At 38.5% G+C, this 20,022-nt stretch overlaps 1 protein-coding gene and 1 pseudogene across 1 annotated transcript in view; one reads left to right on the top strand and one right to left on the bottom strand.

Moving 5' to 3' along the window:
* MANBA (mannosidase beta) overlaps window positions 1-20,022 on the bottom strand; it is a 121,745-nt gene that overhangs the window by 87,283 nt on the left and 14,440 nt on the right. The window contains exons 3-5 of the mRNA XM_090266350.1: window positions 13,703-13,808; window positions 12,721-12,891; window positions 6,094-6,217 (exon numbers count right to left, since the gene is read on the bottom strand). Coding sequence (XP_090122476.1) covers window positions 6,094-6,217; window positions 12,721-12,891; window positions 13,703-13,808 — 401 coding nt within the window. The remainder of the gene's footprint in view (window positions 1-6,093; window positions 6,218-12,720; window positions 12,892-13,702; window positions 13,809-20,022) is intronic.
* LOC150019368 (U6 snRNA-associated Sm-like protein LSm6 pseudogene) lies at window positions 5,321-5,536 on the top strand (annotated as a pseudogene).

The following is a 20,022-nucleotide window of genomic DNA, read 5'->3' on the forward strand; positions in this document are numbered from 1 at the left end:
AGCCCAGATTACTGTGTGCTGCTTCTCCATGCAGTCTTCAAGACAGCTCCAATTTGTGTATATGTGGCCAATAAACTAACCTTTAGAATCCTCTAAAACACAGCAGCTCCTTTTATATTCCTATACAGACTACTTCTTTGTCAAGATGTGGTTGGGAAGGAAAAAACAGCTCTGTTCTGTTGTCTAAGAGGAAAAAAATGTGTAAGAAGATATGAAAATAGAAAATAAGAAGTTGGCTGATTTACATTCATTCAAGGGTGTCCATTACTAACAGCAATTGCAGAACTGATTGCAATGAAGCCTCATGTATCAATGTCTTCTTTTAGTCATATGCCTAGCTTTAAGAAAAAGTAGGTTCTTCCACACTTAGGCCCTCACCTCCACTAATGCATAATTATATGGTGCCACAGTTCCTCCATTTGTCAAAACACCATCTTTGTAACCTAAACTACCTGCTGAGGTCATGGCAACAGTTATGTGAGAATTTCTGTCAAACACTCAAAATATATTTCTTGAATAATTACTGCCTGTAAACCTTGACAAGCACTATAAGTTACACCCCAACTCAAAAAAGCAAAGGTGTTAAATCTACTTAGAGAAATAAAATATACTCCAAGGTCACAATTAAGAATCCAGATAACATTTGGAGGGTTAAGAATTGGCAAAGAAATGGAAGAACATTAAGGTCAGCCTGGGACAGATCTGCAAACATTGGTAGACTGCTTATGCAAGATAAAAAAGATGCTTCATCTATCTTGGGGGGGGGGGGGGGTAGCTATTCAGAGACAGCTGCCTTGATTAGCTTCACCCTGCTGAGCTGCTCACAGTTCTTCCTCTTGCCTGCGCTCTTCTTGCATCTTTAACAGGGGATGAAAAGCTACAGTGAAAAGGTAGTCCCGCACATTGGAAGAAACAGTAATGACAACAAGCTGAAACGACCGAGCCACAAAATGCTGAAACTGAAACGTAGGAGGTTTTCCTGTGCTCCTGCTGGAATCATAGCACAGATTTCAGCAGCTGCTTTTCAGAAAACTAACAGCTTGCATTAGCCAGAGAAGCAGGTTCACTGTTAATTCCAACAGCTGTTTCCCCTTCACTGAGCAGTAAAGATCTCCTTGCCTACTCAGCAGGACAAAACCCTCAGAGAAAAAATCCAGGCAATACAGATGCAAACCGCCTCCCCTTCCCCCCGCCAGTCCCCCCCAAAAAACAAGGATAAATTGGTAAATTCCAGAGGGGAAAAAACTATTTATGCAACAAGGGAGCTAATCAGAGAAGAGATTATTCAAGCAATGTAGCTAGCTACCCATAAAGATATTTTCAAAGGTGAATACTGTCATTTTCATGAATAAATAATTCAATGATAAATGAAAGTGATTCAAAATGAATGCCACAAAGAAAATAAATACATCAAACAAGGCATTAAGCAAGATTGACAAATCTTTCGTTCTATTGTATTAAGCTGTAAGCAAAGGTCAGCACTGACCTTCCATAGAGACTTCTATTGGATAGGCCAGGGCGCAGCTGAGAGCCAGACTCAGCCTCCAGCTCAAGGCTAAGTCTTGGAGAATGGAGGAGGAGGTGCTCTGGTCGGGGGGAGAAGCGGGGAGCACGTTAATTTGAAGAGGGTCGGGGGAGGCAGCATCTGTGAGATGCTCCAGAACAGCTCAGATCCACAGCTCACCTGAGCTCAAGAAGAATTCACACGCTGATAAACATCTCTACACTATGTTTTCTATAACTGAGGTAACAGAAGATTAAACAATGAAGGATTTCATCAGAACATACTATATATTTAGACTTAATATGTTTATGTAAACTTGTGAAAAGCTCAAGAAACTAGACAATCATCCCTCCATGATTAATCTTACGGCCTAATGTGAACACTTCACATCAGATTACAAATACGAAAGACCTAGCATAGAGAAAGTAATAAATGAATCCCCAGCCACCCACACACACCCTAACTCCACCACCACCACCACCGCTACCACACAGGGCCTGTGTTTTTGGCTAGATTATTTGCTTGTAAAAGTCCAAATTTCTGGAAGTGGGGTATCACGCCCCACACACCAGTAGTCTTCTCCCCAGATCCCTTCCCACCACACCTTGGAAACCCAAGTCCAGCCCAGACTTTACTCCCCCTTCCCCAGCAGACAGGGTTAGTCTTCCTTCCCCACCCCAAAGGCAAAGAACAGTGGAATGTTGCTGGGTTTCCACACCTGGTAACAAGCATCTGAGCTTCCCCTTTCAATACTGGGGTCAATCCTTCACTGTTTAAAATACTGAAAATATGGGTATCCTAAAACAGCTATTGCTATTTAAAACCTGCTTAGAATATTTCATGGCTAAGGATGAATCATTCAAATATTTTCTAATGAGGTTTCAAAGAAAGTCACATCAATGCACTGGTGTGCTTTAATACCTAGAAAAATGACAAGAGCCTAAGAGATAATGGGAAAAATTCTTGTTTTCCTTTGACCTCAGTATTTTTGTCAAATACAAATGTGTTTTCATTATTTTGAATATTAAGAAGATATAAAAATCATTTAGGAAGCTGAGGTTAGGACAAAATCAAATGACCATAGGATATTGAAAGGTGCTAAAGTTTAGTAACAACTACTATAAGGACTGAGAATACAGAAAAATATATTTATATATATATGATTTACTTTCTGTGTGTGTGTGCGTGTGTATAAAGTAAATTTATTCACAAGAATTTCAAGCTAATTTTTTAAAAGTCTATCAGCCTTTTTTCTGTCATACTATACACAATTATATTGGGAAATTATTGTCATTTGATCTTCAGGGATAAATTTACTAATTTTAAATTAAGAAATAAATTGAACATTTGGAAAAGCAAAAAATGTTATCCTTTTATAGTCTCAACAGGAGAAAGTAGAAAGTGTCACACAGTCAAATTAGTTTAGCCCTTCATAATGAGTTGGCTGAAATTACACAATAGATTAGTTTGTTTTAGCTACTTTTTTCCCATACTATAGAAACACCACTATAGGCTCAATGTCAAAATTTAGAAAACACAGCTGAGCAGAAGAATAAAATACAAATTATCTATAATATTAATATTCAGTCACTGTGTGCACTAAATACTAAAAATTAATATATTGTTTTAAATAAAAATTTTATATATTATAAACTTTTTAGTAACTCACAATGCCAACTTTGTAGTATATACCAAATAAATACATAAAACTATCTAGAATATATTAGCTTATTCTCTTTATTATTTTTCAACTTTTAAAAATTTCTTTTGCTGGGGGATAGGCTGGGCAGAGGTGGATGAAGGGGGAAAAATTAGGACAACTGTAACAGCATAAACAATAATAAAATGAAATAAAATAAAATAAAATAAAAATTCCTATTGATTTCAATGATGAGAAAAATTCTGAAAACACTCCTAAAGGAAGTTCCCCTTCTAATGCTTTCATAAATTCATGCTTCAATTTTCTTTGTTACATCAAATAAACAAAGTGAAATCTATAAAAATAATCAGAAATATAAGGATTACTGCTTACTCTGCATAGGGCACATCTTTTGAACAGGAAACATATTTTTCTCTATGTTAAGCACAAAATAAAGTGCAGTCATAAAACATTTAAAATGTAGACCACATGAAGAACTGATTACACAGAATATAATTAAATTTTAAGCATCATTTAAATTAATTGATTTAATTCAGATACCATTCATTCACACACGTTAGTGACTAATAAACTGAATTCTAATGACTCACATTCAAGAAGAAATGTTTAGCCTCAAAGTCAAAATTTTTAAATAAACTAGAGCAGTGTTATTCAAATTTTTTCAGGCCTCAGAAACTCAGTATTTTTTGCTAACCACCTAAAATACTGATTAAGCTTCAAAACTATTAAATAAATAACTTTTTGAAAAATGAGACTCCTTCTGAAACTAGACTTCACTATATATACACCTGAGAAAAACTAGGTGTGTGGATAGGGGAGAATGAACCACAGCCATTATTTGATTTTAGTAGCACAACTCAGTTCAAGTTATACCTCTAAGAAATAGTTTGAGAAGCACTAAACTAGAGAGCTAAAACAGCCATATTTTTAGATACAAATTAAATTAGATCTCTTAATGCCTTTTTAACATTTAAAAATACCAGCAGCACCAAATGATCTCAGCTATCAACTATCTCTGATTTGTTTTTGTCTTCCGTCTTCAAAAACAGATTTGGTTTGATTAAATAGCTGTCTAGCGTCGTCAGTGCCCTAAAGATAGCAGAACTCTTGTACGGACATATCACATTCTTGCTTACTGATTTCACCGAGTTAGATCTGCATGAAACTGGACTGCGCATCATGAGCCAATACTGAAGATCCACCTTCAACAGGTGGAGGAGGTAGAAGAGGATACAGGAGGAAGTAAATGGTGATGGAAGGAGTCTTGATTTGGGGTAGTGAACACACCATACAATATACAGATGATGTATTATAGAATTGTACACTTGAAACTTATATAATTTTATTAACCAATGCCACCCCAGTAAATTCAATTAAAAAAGAAAAGAAGATCCACTCTCATTCACCCTGATATTCTTAACTTCTCAAATCCTCACTATCATCGATTTTCTGAACTACTGGGGTCCCCTCTCAGAAGGCCATTACACAATATGTTTGGTTTGGTATTCCCTTATATCTCCCCTCCCTGCCCCATCAACATGCAGGAATGAGAAACATATTTCCCTCCTACGCCAAACAAACACAGTGCTGGGCCAAGAACTCAACAAATATTTGATGAACTTTTAACTGATTCACTGACACCTGTGATATTTCTGAGCTTTCATTCAATGCTCCTTTCTTGTGAATAGTTCCTTCAAATGAAAAACAAGTATACTTTACCTTACAAAACTTTCTTTATGCCTTATTTGCCTCCCAGTTTATTTTTAACTCTTAAAAATGCTGGTGTGTCCTGGCCTTCCGCGGAGAAAATGTGAGGTGACAGAAAGTCAGCCAAATCAAGATCTTTGATCTTTGACCAAATCAAGATCTCAGGGCAGCAAAAGCGACCACACAGGCAGCGAAAAGGAATACAAACCAGCAGGCCCAATTCTTTTAGGAAAGAACACTTGAGTTTCAGTCTTATCCCATCCCGCCATCTGCAGAGGCTGGCTTGTGGGGTGCCTGGAGAAGGATCTCTGGGTCCCAGCCTCAAAAGGGGGAACCTGAGGCCATGAGAGGTGAAATGAGTTATCTGACTCACATAGCTAATTAAGTAGCTGAGCTGAGATTAGAACTCAGCTGTCCCACCTCCCAAATTTCTGATCAGGATTGTTAAAATGAGTCTGCAGAAGCAAACCCCTAGTGACCAGTTGTGGTAAAATTAAATTCTGGAGTGGATTATCCTGGTTTGCCTGGATGGCTACATGAATATAGCCTTGGAGCAGACAGAAAAATATGTAAATGGACAGCTGAAGAATACACATGAGTATGGGGATGCATTTATCCAAGAAAACAATGTGTTATACATAAGTACACAAAAGAGAAGGAGGTGAAGACATCAAGAGTACAGTACTTTTCATACTTGAATATATTTTTTAAATATAATTTGTTGTATTTTGTAATGGTGATTTTTCACTGACATGTAAGTAAATGTATAAAATTGTGAAACTGTGGAGAATTCTTTCATGTTTAAGTTTCAGTCTTGTTCTTTTACTTCTGTGTCAGTGTGCAGAATGCAAAAAGAGAATTTTAGAAAAGTAAAATCTGAAAGGAAGGAAGGAAAAGAAAAGAAAGGAAAGGAAAGGAAAAAGAAAGAAAAGAAGAGAAGAGAAAGAACACTTAGCTCAGGAAAACTAGAGCTACTCGCACTTTCATTCTTTTCAAAATATGTTAAAAGTGATCTACCTGTCTACTTATCTGCTTTACATTGCAAATTTTTATTACAAATCACAGTTTGTACATTTTTCACTTTTTTTAGTTTAATGTGTCACAAAATTTTTTTAAATAAGGCCCTGGAAAGTAAATCTATATATTCAAATTATAAACCCAATTCTTGCAACACAGAAGAGGCTCAAAAAAGTAAAAAAAGAAATCACATGTCTTAGCTTACCATATACAGGGGAAAACGTGAGGTAGTTCAGCTGACAAATATTATAGGCTTCAATTCTGACATCTTTCCAGATGCCCTGGGTAGGAAAGGAAGGCCCCCAGTCCCAACTAAAGGAACACTGCTCCTGAAATTTCAAGGGAAAAAAAGAACATAGATACTGGTTACCATGAAATGTAAACATTATTTTTAAAAAACCTTTCCTTTTAAAATATTGTAAAAGTATATATCAGCTTGCTAGGGCTGCCATAACAAAATACCACAGATTCGGTGGCTTAAACAGAAATTTAGTTTCTCACAGTTCTAGATGCTGGGAACTCCAACATGTTGGTGTTGGGAGGGATGGTTTCCTCTGAAGCCTCTCCCCGAGGCTTGCAGCCGGTGCCTTCTCGCTGGGCCCTCACATAATCTTTTTTTCTGTGCACATGCACACATCCCTAGCGTCTCTCTCTGCTGTCCAAATTTCCTCTTCTTGTAAGGACATCGTTTTTATTGGATTGGAACCCACCCTAAGAGTCTATTTAATTTAGTCATCTCTTTAAAGACCTTATTTCCAGATAGGATTACATTTTGAGCCGAAGGGGTTAGGACTTCAACATACAAATTAGAAGGGAAGGAGCACAGAATTAAGTCCATAATACTGTATGTGTATGCGTGTGTGTCCTATACTCAGGATCTAAAATGGCTCACAATGCCCTGTCAGGGTGGCTCAGTTAGTTGGAGCATTGTCTCATACACCAAAAGGTTGCAAATTCGATTCCTGGTCAGGGCTTAGACCTAGGTTGCTGGTTCCATCCCTGGTCGGGGTGCCTACAGGATATTTCTTGCTCACATCTCTCTCCCCTCGCTTTGTCTCTCTCTAAATTCAATAAATATATCCTCGAATGAGGATTAAAAAATAATAATAATAAATAAAAATAAAATGGCCTACAATGATCCCCTCCTAGTATTCATGCCCCTGTGGAATTCCCTCCCCTTAAGTATGGATTAGGCCTAGCAAATCACTTCTAACTAGCAGAATACAGCAGAGGTGATAACGTCCAAAATTAGGTTATAAAACACTGCACCTTCTGCTTGGGGAGCTCTCTCCTACTCTCTTGGCCAAGGGGGAAGCCAGCTGCCATGTTGTGAGGCAGTTCTGTAGAGAGAGGTCCATAGCAGTGGGCATGAAAGCTAGCCTGAGGCCTGCCAATCACCACATGAGGGAACTTAGACACAAACACTTCAGGCCTAGTCAGCCTGGAGATGACTGCAGTCCTGGTCCACAGCTCCACTGTAACTTCATGAATGACCTTGAGCCAGAGACACCCAGCTAAGCCACACCTTCCTGACAGAAACTGTGACAGTTAAGTGTCTAGAACAGAGAGAGGACTGAACAGTAAGGCTTTTAAGAGGAGGTTGGTCTGGATAAAGAGACTGAGGAGGAATAGCCAGGGATGTCAATGGAAAGCAAGAAGCATGGTGTGGAATATTCCAGAGACGGCAGGGGAGGTGATGGGTTCCACCATTCAAGCTAGATAGAGAAAGAAGCAGTGGTAAGAGGTGGAGAAAGAAGAGGGGTCAAAGAATAAATGGAGAGTAACATTTCCTCATTATATCCACTCTACACTTCCATCCCACTAAGTTCACAGAAGCTAAGCTGAGGTATTTTGGCAATTGTACACTTAGAGATCTGTAATTATAGAACTAAGTCTCCAAAATAAATACTATCACCACCCTACATTTAAAATAGCTGTCTAGCACTTAATTATGGAAAGTGCATTTACATTAATATTTCACTGTATCTTCATATTAACAATAAGGAAGGAAGGGAAGAGATTAGCTCCATACACAAATGATAGGCTTTGCCTAAGATCCCTCTGAGTTTGTAAAGCCAGAATTCAGATCCGAAATTCCTGATTCGGTCTCCAATTCAGGCCTCTTCCCACTGGATCAGGTCAATCTAGTCAGAAACAAACCCCAGGTATAGCCTTCCACTTAACTGCAAGGGAAGAAACCTGGGTCTGATTCCTGATACTAGTGACAAAGGAGTTTGTTTATCTAAATAAACTAAAAGTGTGTTTTAAATGCCACGAAGTGACGAGGAGGTATAGGGAAGCTACTACATGGATATATGTATAACATATACATACCCGTACAGACGACCTGAAAAGTCAATTTTCACATTAGGATCCAGAAATCCTCATTCTGAATGTGTTACAGAGTGAAAGGGGGTTCGTTCACGTGGCGCCTTGGTGTAAAACCCAACAACTAGTGTTGAGGAACATAGGTCTATATTTGCAATATTCCAACCTGGGGAGGACAGTGAGCACTTCAGCTCAGAGCCCTGTTCTCCCACAGGACCCAGCACTTCCCTTGCTCCCCAAAAGGCTAGAAGCCAAAAACATGCCCAGAAGTTCCCCATCCCTTATCTGTCAGCTGTCTCCTCCAGGATCTGGGGTACGATGTCATCAGCCTCCATATAACAGTCCAGGAAAACATGTGCCATGTTGCAGTGGATCACGCATTGTTTTTCCTTTGCCCTTTCAAAGCCACATGGTATTCTCCCTTCTCAAAACTGCATGGAGAAATTCGATAAAATGTCTGCCACCTATTTTTAAACCCCTAACTGCGTCCTCTGACACGGTGGGTGTGTTAACCAGTTCTGACCATCCATAGAGCCTTGCGCACGTTCTGTATGCTCTTTCCATACCATTCCATGGTCCAAAAACCCCTCCCATCTGGCTGGGGCCTTGGAAATATCAAAGCCATTTGTGTAACAAAGACACTAGCCACAGGCAACGTGAAGGCATCTTAAAAGCTGTTTCCTTTTCCCATCTCCCAACCGGCAGGCTCTGGGGACTTTTGGAGACCCACATTCTGTAACAATAGGTTAAAGATGGAAGAAAGGGGGAAAGTGCAACCTCTAGTATTAAAACCACTGTGCCATTTGAAGCCAAAGGCAAAAAACAAAAATTGAAGTTTGAACAGAAGTGTAAGTACGCAAATATTCCATGAAACTCCTGACTGCTTAGGCACATACTGTTCAGTTACAGCCACGTGAACACATGGTTACCCACCCACTGACACAAATCTGGGTACACTAAGTCAAACAGGCGAAAGTATAATTTTGACCTTAGTACTTACTTTAAGGAAACATGATTTAATGGTGAGTCTACCCAGCCTAAAGAGAGCTGCTTGCAAGATGGAGGCGTAGACAGGCATGCTGCGTCTCCCTCCACAACTAAGAAGGAATACAACTACCTCAAAACTAGAAACAACCAGAAGTTCCAGAAAATCAAATTGCACGGAAATCCAGCAAACTAAGATATAAAGAAGAAATACTCATCCAGACAGGTAGGAGGGGCGGAGCTAGGGTGGAGAGGACACAGCATGGTGGAGGCGACAGCAGCAGCGGCAGGCTGGCAGAAAGCGCAGTCACATGTTTTAAAAAGTCAGGAGGGACACCTGGGGGGCATTCCCAGCTTCTCACCGGACCTCACAGAACAGGGGAAAATCAAGCCTCATTGCCACTGACTGTGCAGACCAGTGGGGCTTGGGGTGGAGGCAGAAACTGCCGGTCTCTCAGCAGAGTCCACTTGTTTAAAGGGCCCCCATGGTCCTAGAACGTTCTCAGACCCACCCACTCTGGGAACAACAGCCAGGGCAGCAGCTAGAGGGGCACCAGTCTGGTACGGAAGTGGGAGAGGTGCCTGGAAAAGGGGCAAGTGCTGGGCAGGCAGCATTGCTCCCTCTCGGACCCCTCCCCTACATACAGCACCACAACATGGTGAAACAGGTCGCCCTGTACTGACGAATCCCTAAGGCTCCACCCCTTACAATGTAACAGGAGCGACAGCTCTACCTGGGACGCAAAGGCAAACAAACACAGGAGCCTGTCAGAATGAGGAGCCAGAGAAGTATGGCCCTAAAGGGGGAATGGATCAAGGTTCCAGTGGGAGAACTAAGCGACAAGGAGATAGCCAACCTAACGGATGAGGAGATAGACAACCTAACAGACTCAGAATTCAAAACACTGGTGATAAAGATGCTCACAGACTTGACAGATATGCTTGAGCACAGCGAACGCATAAGAGAAGTGAAGGCTATGCTAAGTGAAACAAAGGAAAATCCACACAAAACTGATGGTGAAGGGAAGGAAACGGGGGATCAAATCAATGATTTGGAACATAAGGAAGAAAAAAAAACAGTCAACCAGTGCAAAATGAGGAAGCAAGAATTGAAAAAATATGAAGAAAACTTCCCAAATTTTGGGAAGGAGATGGACATACAGGTCCAGGAAGTACAGAGGGTCCCAGGCAAGCTGGACCCAGAGGGGACCACACCAGGACACATCATGATTGAAATGCCAAAGGTGAAAGATAAAGACAGAGTCCTGGGGGCAGCAAGATAGTGGAGGACAGTTGTCTACAGGGGGCACCAAGATAGTGGAGGACAGTTGCCTACAGGGGGATGCTTATAGGACTATCAGCTGATTTCTCAGAGGACACTTTTCAGGCAAGAAAGAACTGGCAAGCAGTATTCAATGTAATGAAAGGCAACCTACAACCAAGATTACTCTATCCAGCAAAGCTATCATTTGGAATGGAAGGGCAGATGAAGTGCTTCCCAGACAAGGTGAAGCTAAAGGAGTTCATCATCACCAAGCCATTATTATATGAAATGTCAAAGGGACTTACTTAAGAAAAAGAAGATCAAAATTATGAACATTAAAATGACAACAAACTCACAACTATCAACTGAATCTAAAAAATAAAAATAAAATCCAACTAAACAAACCAGAATAGAAACAAAATCATAGGTATGGGGTTCATTTGGAGGGTTATCAGCTGGGAGGGGGGAGGGGGAGAAATGGGGATATGGTGCAGGGACTAAAAAGCATAATTGATAGGTATGAAATAGGGGGAAGTTAAGAATATAGGAAAGGGTGAAGCCAAAGAACTTATATACATGACCCATGGACATGAACTAAGGGGGCAGGGGGGATTGCTGGAGGGAAGGGGAGTACTGGGCAGAGGGGAGCAAAGGGGTAAAATATTGGAACTACTGTAACAACATAATCAATAAAATATACTTTTTTTAAAAAGAGAGAGCTGCTTAACTTAAATAATCAGAACTTATCAACTGTGTTCTGGTCAATGAGTGCTGAAAAAGTACACTTAGTATCTTCACAATGAAACCAATGATTACATTTGTTGTTAAAATTAAATACTAATTTCTCAAAACATTTAAAATAGAATTATGTAATGCAGTAATTCCACTTCTGAGATATATTTTAAAATAATTGAAAGCAGGATCTCAAAGAGATATTTGTATATCCATACATAACAACATTACTCAAAATAGCCAAAGGTGGAAGCAATTCAAATGTCCATTAACAGATGAATGAATAAAGAAAACATGGTATACAGTATTCCCTCACTTATCGCAGGTATTACGTTCTAGACGCCCCTGCAAAGTAGGAACCTTACATTTATTCTACACTCTTAAACCTACGTAACTTTAACAAATACACAGTACCACAAAATCCTGCGATATAGCAAAAAATCCACGATAAATAATTTAATATAATTTTTTTTTAAATCCCACAATACAATGAGGCCGCAATAAGTGAACTGCGATATACAAACAATGGAATATTATTAAGCTTTGAAAAGGAAGAAAATTCTGACACATACTACAACATGGATGAACCTTGAGAACATTATAGTAAGTGTAATAAGGCAGTCACAAAAAGACAAATATTGTGTGAGTCCACTTATGTGACGTATCTAGAGAAGTCAAACTCATAGAAACACAAAGACTGGTAGTAGTCAGCGGCTGGGAGAAAGGGTAAATGAGGACATATCTTTTAATAAGTAGAGAGTTTCAGTTTTGCTGCATGAAAAATGTTCTGGAGATTGGTTTCACAGCAATGTAAGTATGCTTAGTAATACTGAACTGTACACTTAAAATGGTTAAGATGGTAAATTTTGTGTTATGTGTATTTTACCACAATTAAAATAATTTTAAATAAAAATAAAAAACTAAATATCACATAGAAAACTAATTCAACCATGAATTAGAATAAATCCAAATCATCTAGACTATATTAGACTCAAAGAAAAATATCCCTCTGTGGCTTTTGTTATCTTATCTTAGAATTTACTAGAACCTACCAGTAAAATATAAGAACATGTCAACAGACATATTATTTACAGAAGGCTTCCTAGTAACAAGTATCACTAGTAAATATGAACCCTACAGCCTGGAGTAAAGTTTGATAAACCTCAATATTGAAAAATTATTTGTAAAGTTACATTACTAGTCACCCCTTTGTCTCCTTTTCCTGATGTTACGTAAGTTCTAAAGCATGCTTCAAGGAAAAAAATCTAGAAAGACAAAAATTCTCCACAAAAGTTCATATAATCATTGGAACTATTGTAACAATATAATCAATAAAATATACTTAAAAAAAAAAAAAAAAAAGTTCATATAATCTTTTGGCTCTTATTTTTAAATGTCTTCAAATCCTATTAAGGGGGCAAGAAAGAGATGTCCAACTTCCACTGGAGTCTTCAAACAAGCATTTCATACACCAGCACATCCCACCCTCAAGGTTAAAGCCCGATCCATTTATGAGACATTTACCTTTCGAATAAAGTTGACATGGCATTCTCCCTTCTGCACACTTGGGGGGCAGTTTGGGGGCACCTGGTAGCGAGTGTGGGCTCTGCTCTGCTGGGCTGCATACAACACTGGTGACTGGAAACGCAGCTCAATGGAGTTTAGGGCTTTAACCACATGGGTAATATCAAAGCTCTGAATGAAAGGAAAGAACAAATGTTGACATGGCCTTGTGCGTAAAAGTTTAGATATAGGCATATACGAGATGGAAGAAGAGATGCATAAAATAGTTGAAACGTTTAGGTTGAGCCTTTTTGCAGGAGAAAACACTTTTCTGAAATAGTGTAACTAAGTTGCCGACTTTTAATTATAACTGAGTACAGTCTCCTACCCAACCTAGATTTCTAGGTTTCTCCTCTTGTTTGTAGTGACAGATGATGCTCCTAGTAAACAGAGCAAGCAGAAAATATATTTAGCTCTGTAATGTCTGCTCTGGCTATTTACATATGGCCATGAACTGCCAAGGATTTCCTAGACACTTCATGACTCTTTGGTATAAATAGCATGTAGTGATAAATTATTTTGGTTTTGGAAAATCTACCCTTGAAAAGGAAGAGACATCAGAATATGATCCCACAATGTAATTATTCTAGAAAGGAAGGAACATTTTCTTTTAAAATGGTATGCCAGTTGTCATTTCCCATGAAACTCTGGATCACCAAATAACAGAGAAAGGAACAGCATTTGTTGAGTACTTCCCATGTGTCAATAAATGTGCCAGTCATTTTACACAATTAGTTTACTAAATTCTCAAAATAACTCCATAGGATACATAGTATTTTTATCAACCTACAAATGTGACAACAGAGAAATAAAGTAACTTATGTAGCACTTCAAAGAGCTTGGACCAGCTTGCACGGGCAAATATGCACTTAGCTTTATCTACTCACAATAACAACACAAACACATATAATTGGATTTTTTAAATCTGATATTATGTACTTACATATCTTTTGAACATGTTGTTTGTTTTCCCAACAAGAACATTATTGAGCAGGATTTTTGCAACTGTATCAACGCCCTCAAAAACCAATTTTATTTTTTGCCATTTGCTAAAAAAAAAAAAAAAAATTAAAACAAGAAGTATAAAGCATTAATTTAGCTGTCTTTTGTATTAGTTAAGAACTAAAGGACTAAATATTGGACTTCTGGTCAAGATGGAGGTGTAAGTAGGCATGATTTGCCTCATCGTGCAACCATAGAATTACAATCAGATCTCAAAAACAAATAACAACCAGAACTGTCAGAAAATCGAGCTATATGGAAGTCTTACAACCAAGAATTTTAAAAAGGCACATTCATCCAGATGGGAAGGAGGGGCGGAGTTGCAAAGATGGGGCAGAGAGGCGGTGTGGCTCAGACACGCAGGAGCGGTGGGATGAATGGTCCCTCATTCACATCTGGTGGATAAAAATCAGGAGGGGTACCCTGGGAGCTAGGGAGCAATCCCAGCCTCAGGCCAGACTGCACAGCCCAGGGTCCAGCACTGGGAAGATAAACCCCCATTACCTCTGGCTATAAAAACCAGTGGTGATTGGGGCAGTGGAAGGAACTGCCAGATTTTCACAAAGTGTTCACATGGTCTTAGAACTTACACAAACCCCAAAGAACCAAATGGAAGGGCACCAATCCCATACAGGAAGTGGGTAAAGTAACTGGAAACGGGGCACATATTAGGCAAATCACCATAAGCTAGGCAGCAGGACTGTCTCCTCCCCAAGCCCCCCACAAAGAGAACCATAAAGCGATGAAGCAGATGGCCCTGCCCTGGCAATTACCTAAGGCTCTGCCCCACACAACTTAAAGGTGCCCTTGCTACACAGGCCATGCTACTAAGACAGGGAGTAAAAACATCTCTACCTAATACACAGAAATAAACACGGGGAGGGGGGGGTGCCAAATTGAGAAGGCATAAAAAATATGGCCCAAATGAAAGAACAGAATAAAACCCCAGAAAAAGAACTAAATGAAACAGAGATAGTCAACTTATCAGATGCAGAGTTCAAAACACTGCTGATAAGAGTGCTCAGAGAAATCATAGACTACAGCCAAAAGATAAAGGAAGTAATAAATGTTACACAAAGTGCAATAAAGAAAAATATACATGGGAAGGAAGCCAGGATTCAAATCAATAATTTGGAACAGAATGGGAAGATTGCGGCGGAGTAGGTAGCAGTGTTGTCTGCTTGCTCCTATTGAGGAAAGGCTTAAAGTACAAACACAGAGATGAGTGAGTGAGTGCGAATTTTGGACAGAGCGAGCAGGGAAGGGAGAGTGAGAGCGGAGTGGAAAAGGGCAAACGGCTCGCCCATGCCCTCAAGGGGAGTCTCTGGGCCCCCTCAGCCCAGTTGCTGTGCCCACTGAGCCCAGAGCCGCTGCTGCACCACACCCCAGAGGGGCAGCTGCAGAGCCAGGATCTTCCTGGAAACTGCTGCTTGCCTGAGGACTGCTGGAGGGTGCAGTAGAACAAGTTGGGAGAGACCCAATTCAGCGGGGCTCACAGCAGAAAGTTACAGCAGGCCTACAAGTGAGAGAACAAGTAGCCACAGAAACCAGCCAGATCTCCTCACAGCCAGCGAGCCAGAAAAAATTTGAAATTCATGGAATTTTGACCAGCTGTGGATCCAGAAAAAGAAGACTGCACACAAAGGCTGAACTGAGTAAAAACTTTCTTTCTTTTATATATATATATTTTATATATCGTTATTGTTTTTTAATGTTTTTTATATTTTTTTATTTTATTATTTTTTTAAATTTAAGTTTTATTTTTTTATTTTATCCTATTTTTTTAAACTATCTCTTTAATTTGTTTCATACCTTCTCTCTCTCCCATCCTTCTTCAATTTTTGTTTGTTTGTCTATTCTGTTTAGCCTCCCTTTCACACTAAATATATAGCATATTACTGCTATATAAACCTAATACTATACACTTCCACTTTTTCACTTTATTCTGCGTTCTTCCCTCCCTTTTTTCTTTTTTAACATACAATGTAAATATTACTTACTGTTTTGCATAGCCTTGATCCTACTTCCTACTATTATTATTCTATCACCCCCTGCTCAAAAATAATCTTTTTTTTCATTAAAAACAACTCTTATCTATTTCTCCTATAGTATAATAGTCTTAACCTCACTACATTTATATTAATACTGGCTCATTTGCTGCCGATAGAGGGATAGAGGGTGAGGGATATTTTTGAGGGTGTGGGTTTCTTGCCTGGGCTGTGTGTTTATGTTTTAACAGCATCTCCACAAAAGAACTCAACACAAGGTGGGCAGAGTGACTCTCAATCAACGAGCCAGAGGGAAGGTCCCACCAAAGAGTAACTGAAATATAACCAGACAGCATAAACAAACGACATAAAGGGTATCCCAAGAACGTCAGGCTCAGGAGATCAAAAGAGACTGCACCACTGAAATGCCCAGGTCTCCTATAAAGAATCTCATACCACAAAGGTGGGAAATCAAAACAGACAAATCTAATAAACAAAAACAAACAAGAATACAACATGGGAAGACACAGAAACAACCTCCTAATGAAATGAAAAGAGGAATCCCCAGAAAGAGAGGTAGATGGAATATACATAAGCCAACTATCAGACATGGAATTCAAAATAATGTTGATGAAGAAGCTCAATGTACTTGACACCTCAAAGATAACTATGACAAACTCCAAGGTAATTACCAACAGCTCCAAGAAAACTAAAGGGAACTTACGGAGAACTACACCAGCATAAAAAAGGACATAGAAACTATTAATAAGAACCAGGAAGAAATGAAGAATACAATTTCTGACCTGAAGAACACAGTAGAATCAATCAAAAGCAGGCTAAAAGAAGCAGAGGATTGGATCAGTGACTTAGAGGACAATGTAGAAAAAAATTCTCAGACAATACAACAAAATGAAAAAAGACTGAAAAGGTATGAAGAGGGTTTAAGAGAATTGTAAGACAACATGAGACAAAACAATATTTGAATCATAGGGATACAAGAAGGAGAAGAAGAGCAAGGGGTAGAAAACCTGATAGGAAGAGTAATGACAGAAAATTTTCCTAACCTGATGAGAGGAAAAGTCATGCAAGTCCAGGAAGGAGAGAGAGTTCCAATAAAAAGGAACCTCCAAAGGCCCACTCCAAGGCACATCATAATTAAAATGGAAACATTCAAAGACAAAATGAGAATCCTAAAAGTAGCAAGAGAAAAACAGCAAATAACATACAAGGGACCTCCGATAAGGCTATCAACCGATTTCTCAACAGAAACACTACAAGCCAGAAGAAGATGGTCAAAAATATTTCAAGCAATTAAAAACAAAGGCCTACAACCAAGAACACTCTACCAAGCAAGGCTCTCATTCAAAATAGAAGGTGAAATAAGGAGTTTCTCAGACAAAAGAAGACTAAAAGAATGCATCTCCATCAAACCAGCATTGCAAAAGATGCTAAAAGGAATGCTTTAAAAAAAAAGAAGAAAAAAAGAAGAGAGGGAGAGGAACACAGGTACAAAGGGAAATGAATAAATACCTGTCAATAATAACATTAAATGTAAATGGATTAAATGCTCCAATTAAAAGACATATGGTAGCAGAATGGATACAAAAACATGACCCACATATATACTGTCGACAAGAGACACACCTCAAAACAAAAGATTTACACAGACTGAAAGTGAACGGATGGAAAAGAGTATTTCAAGCAAACGGATATGAAAAAAAGCTGGGGTAGGAATACTCATATCAGACAAAACAGATTTCAAAGCAAGGGCCATAAAAAGAGACAAAGAAGGACATTTCATAATACTTAAGGGAACAATCCATCAAGAAGATATAACTCTGGTAAACATACGCACCAAACATAGGAGCACCCAATTATATAATGAAAATACTAGAAGACCACAAGAAGGATATTAACAGCAACACACTCATAGTAGGGGATTTTAACACTCCATTATCAACAATAGACAGATCTTCGAAGCAAAGAAACACCAAGGATATACAGGCATTGAACAACACACTAAATCAAATGGACTTAACTGATATATATAGAACTTTTCACCCCAAAGAAGCAAAATATACATTCTTTTCAAATGCACATGGGACATTTTCAAAGATAGAACACATGATAGAACACAAAACAAGCCTCAACAAATTCAAGAAAACTGAAATTATATCAAGCATATTTTCAGGCCACAATGCCTTGAAATTAGAAATCAACCTCAAAGAAAAAAAAATCAAAGACACCCAAACTCATGGAGAATGAATAACATGCTATTAAATAATGAATGGGTTAACAAAGACATCAAATAAGAAATCAAGAAATCTCTGGAAACTGATACTGAACACACAACAGCCCAAAACCTATGGGACACAGCAAAAGCAGTCCTGAGAGGGAAGTTCATAGCAATACAGGCCTACCTGAAAAGGACAGAAGAATCTCAAATAAAAAATCCAACCCTACAGCTACAAGAACTAGAACAACAACAACAAACAAAGCCCAGGGCGAGTAGAAGGAAGGAAATCATCAAGATCAAAGCAGAATTAAATGAGATAGAGACTAAACAAACAATTCAAAAGATCAACGAAACTAGGAGCTGGTTCTTTGAAAAAATAAACAAAATCGATAAGCCTTTAGCCAGGCTCATCAAGAAAAAAAGAGAGAAGACCCAAATAAACAAAATCAAAAATGAAAGAGGAGAAATCATGGCAGATATCACAGAAATACAAAGGATTGTAAGAAATTAATACAAACAACTGTATGGCAAGAAATTTGAAAACCTAGATGAAATGGACAAATTTCTAGAAACATATAATCTTCCAAAACTGAATCAAGAAGAAGTAAAAAGTCTCAACAGACCAATAACAAAGAAGGAAATTGAAACAGTAATTAAAAATCTCCTGGCACACAAAAGCCCTGGACCAGATGGCTTCGTGGGTGAATTTTACAAAACATATAGGGAAGAACTAACACCTACCCTTCTAAAACTATTCCAAAAAATCCAAGAAGAGGGAAAAATCCCAAACTCGTTCTATGAAGCCAGTATTACCTTAATTCCAAAACCAGTTCAAGACACAACAAAGAAAGAAAACTACAGGCCAATATCACTGATGAACATAGATGCTAAAATCCTCAATAAAATATTGGCAAACAGGATCCAGCAACACATTAAAAAGATCATACACCACGATCAAGTGGGATTCATCCCAGGGATGCAAGGATGGTTTAATATTCGCAAATCAATAAATATAATACACCACCTAAACAAAATGAAAGACAAAAATCACATGATCATATCAATAGATGCAGAAAAAGCATTTGATAAAATTCAACACCCATTTATGATGAAAACACTCAGCAAAATGGGAATAGAGGGAGCATACCCTAACATAATCAAGGCTATATACAAGAAACCTGAAACCAACATCATACTCAATGGACAAAAACTGAAAGCATTCCCCCTGAGATCAGGAACAAGACAAAAATGTCCACTACCTCCACTCCTATTCAACATAGTGTTGGAAGATCTAGCCACAGCAATCAGACAAGACAAAGAAATAAAAGGCATCCAAATAGGGAAACAGGAGGTAAAAGTATCATTATTTGCAGATGACATGATAATATACATAGAAAACGCCGCAGACTCCACTAAAAAACTACTCGATATAATAAGGGAATTTGGCAAAATAGCAGGGTACAAAATAAATATATAGAAATCTAAGGCATTTCTGTACACCAATAATAAAATATCAGAGATAGAAACTTAAAAAAAAAATTCCATTTACTATAGCAACAAGAAAAATAAAGTAACTGGGAATAAACTTAACCAAAGAGATAAAATCCTGTACTCTGAAAACTATGTAACATTGAAGAAAGAAATTAAGGAAGATACAAATACATGGAAGCAAATACCATGTTCTTGGATGGGAAGAATCAACATCATTAAAATGGCCATACTACCCAAAGCAATTTATAGATTCAATGCAATCCCTATTAAAATACCAATGACATATTTCACAGATCTTGAACAAATACTTCAAAAATTCATATGGAACCAAAAAAGACCCCCAATAGCCAAAGCAATCTTGAGACAGAAGAACACAGCAGGAGGAATCACAATACCAGACATCAAACTATATTACAAAGCCACTGTGATCAAAACAGTCTGGTACTGGCATAAGAACAGACATATAGATCAATGGAACAGAACAGAGTCCAGAAATAAACCCAGGACTATGTGTTCAACTAATATTTGACAAAGGGGGAAGAAGCA

The sequence above is a fragment of the Furipterus horrens genome, unplaced genomic scaffold, assembly GCF_987537825.1.
Source record: "Furipterus horrens unplaced genomic scaffold, mFurHor1.1.pri manual_scaffold_2, whole genome shotgun sequence".
Lineage (NCBI taxonomy): Eukaryota > Metazoa > Chordata > Mammalia > Chiroptera > Furipteridae > Furipterus > Furipterus horrens.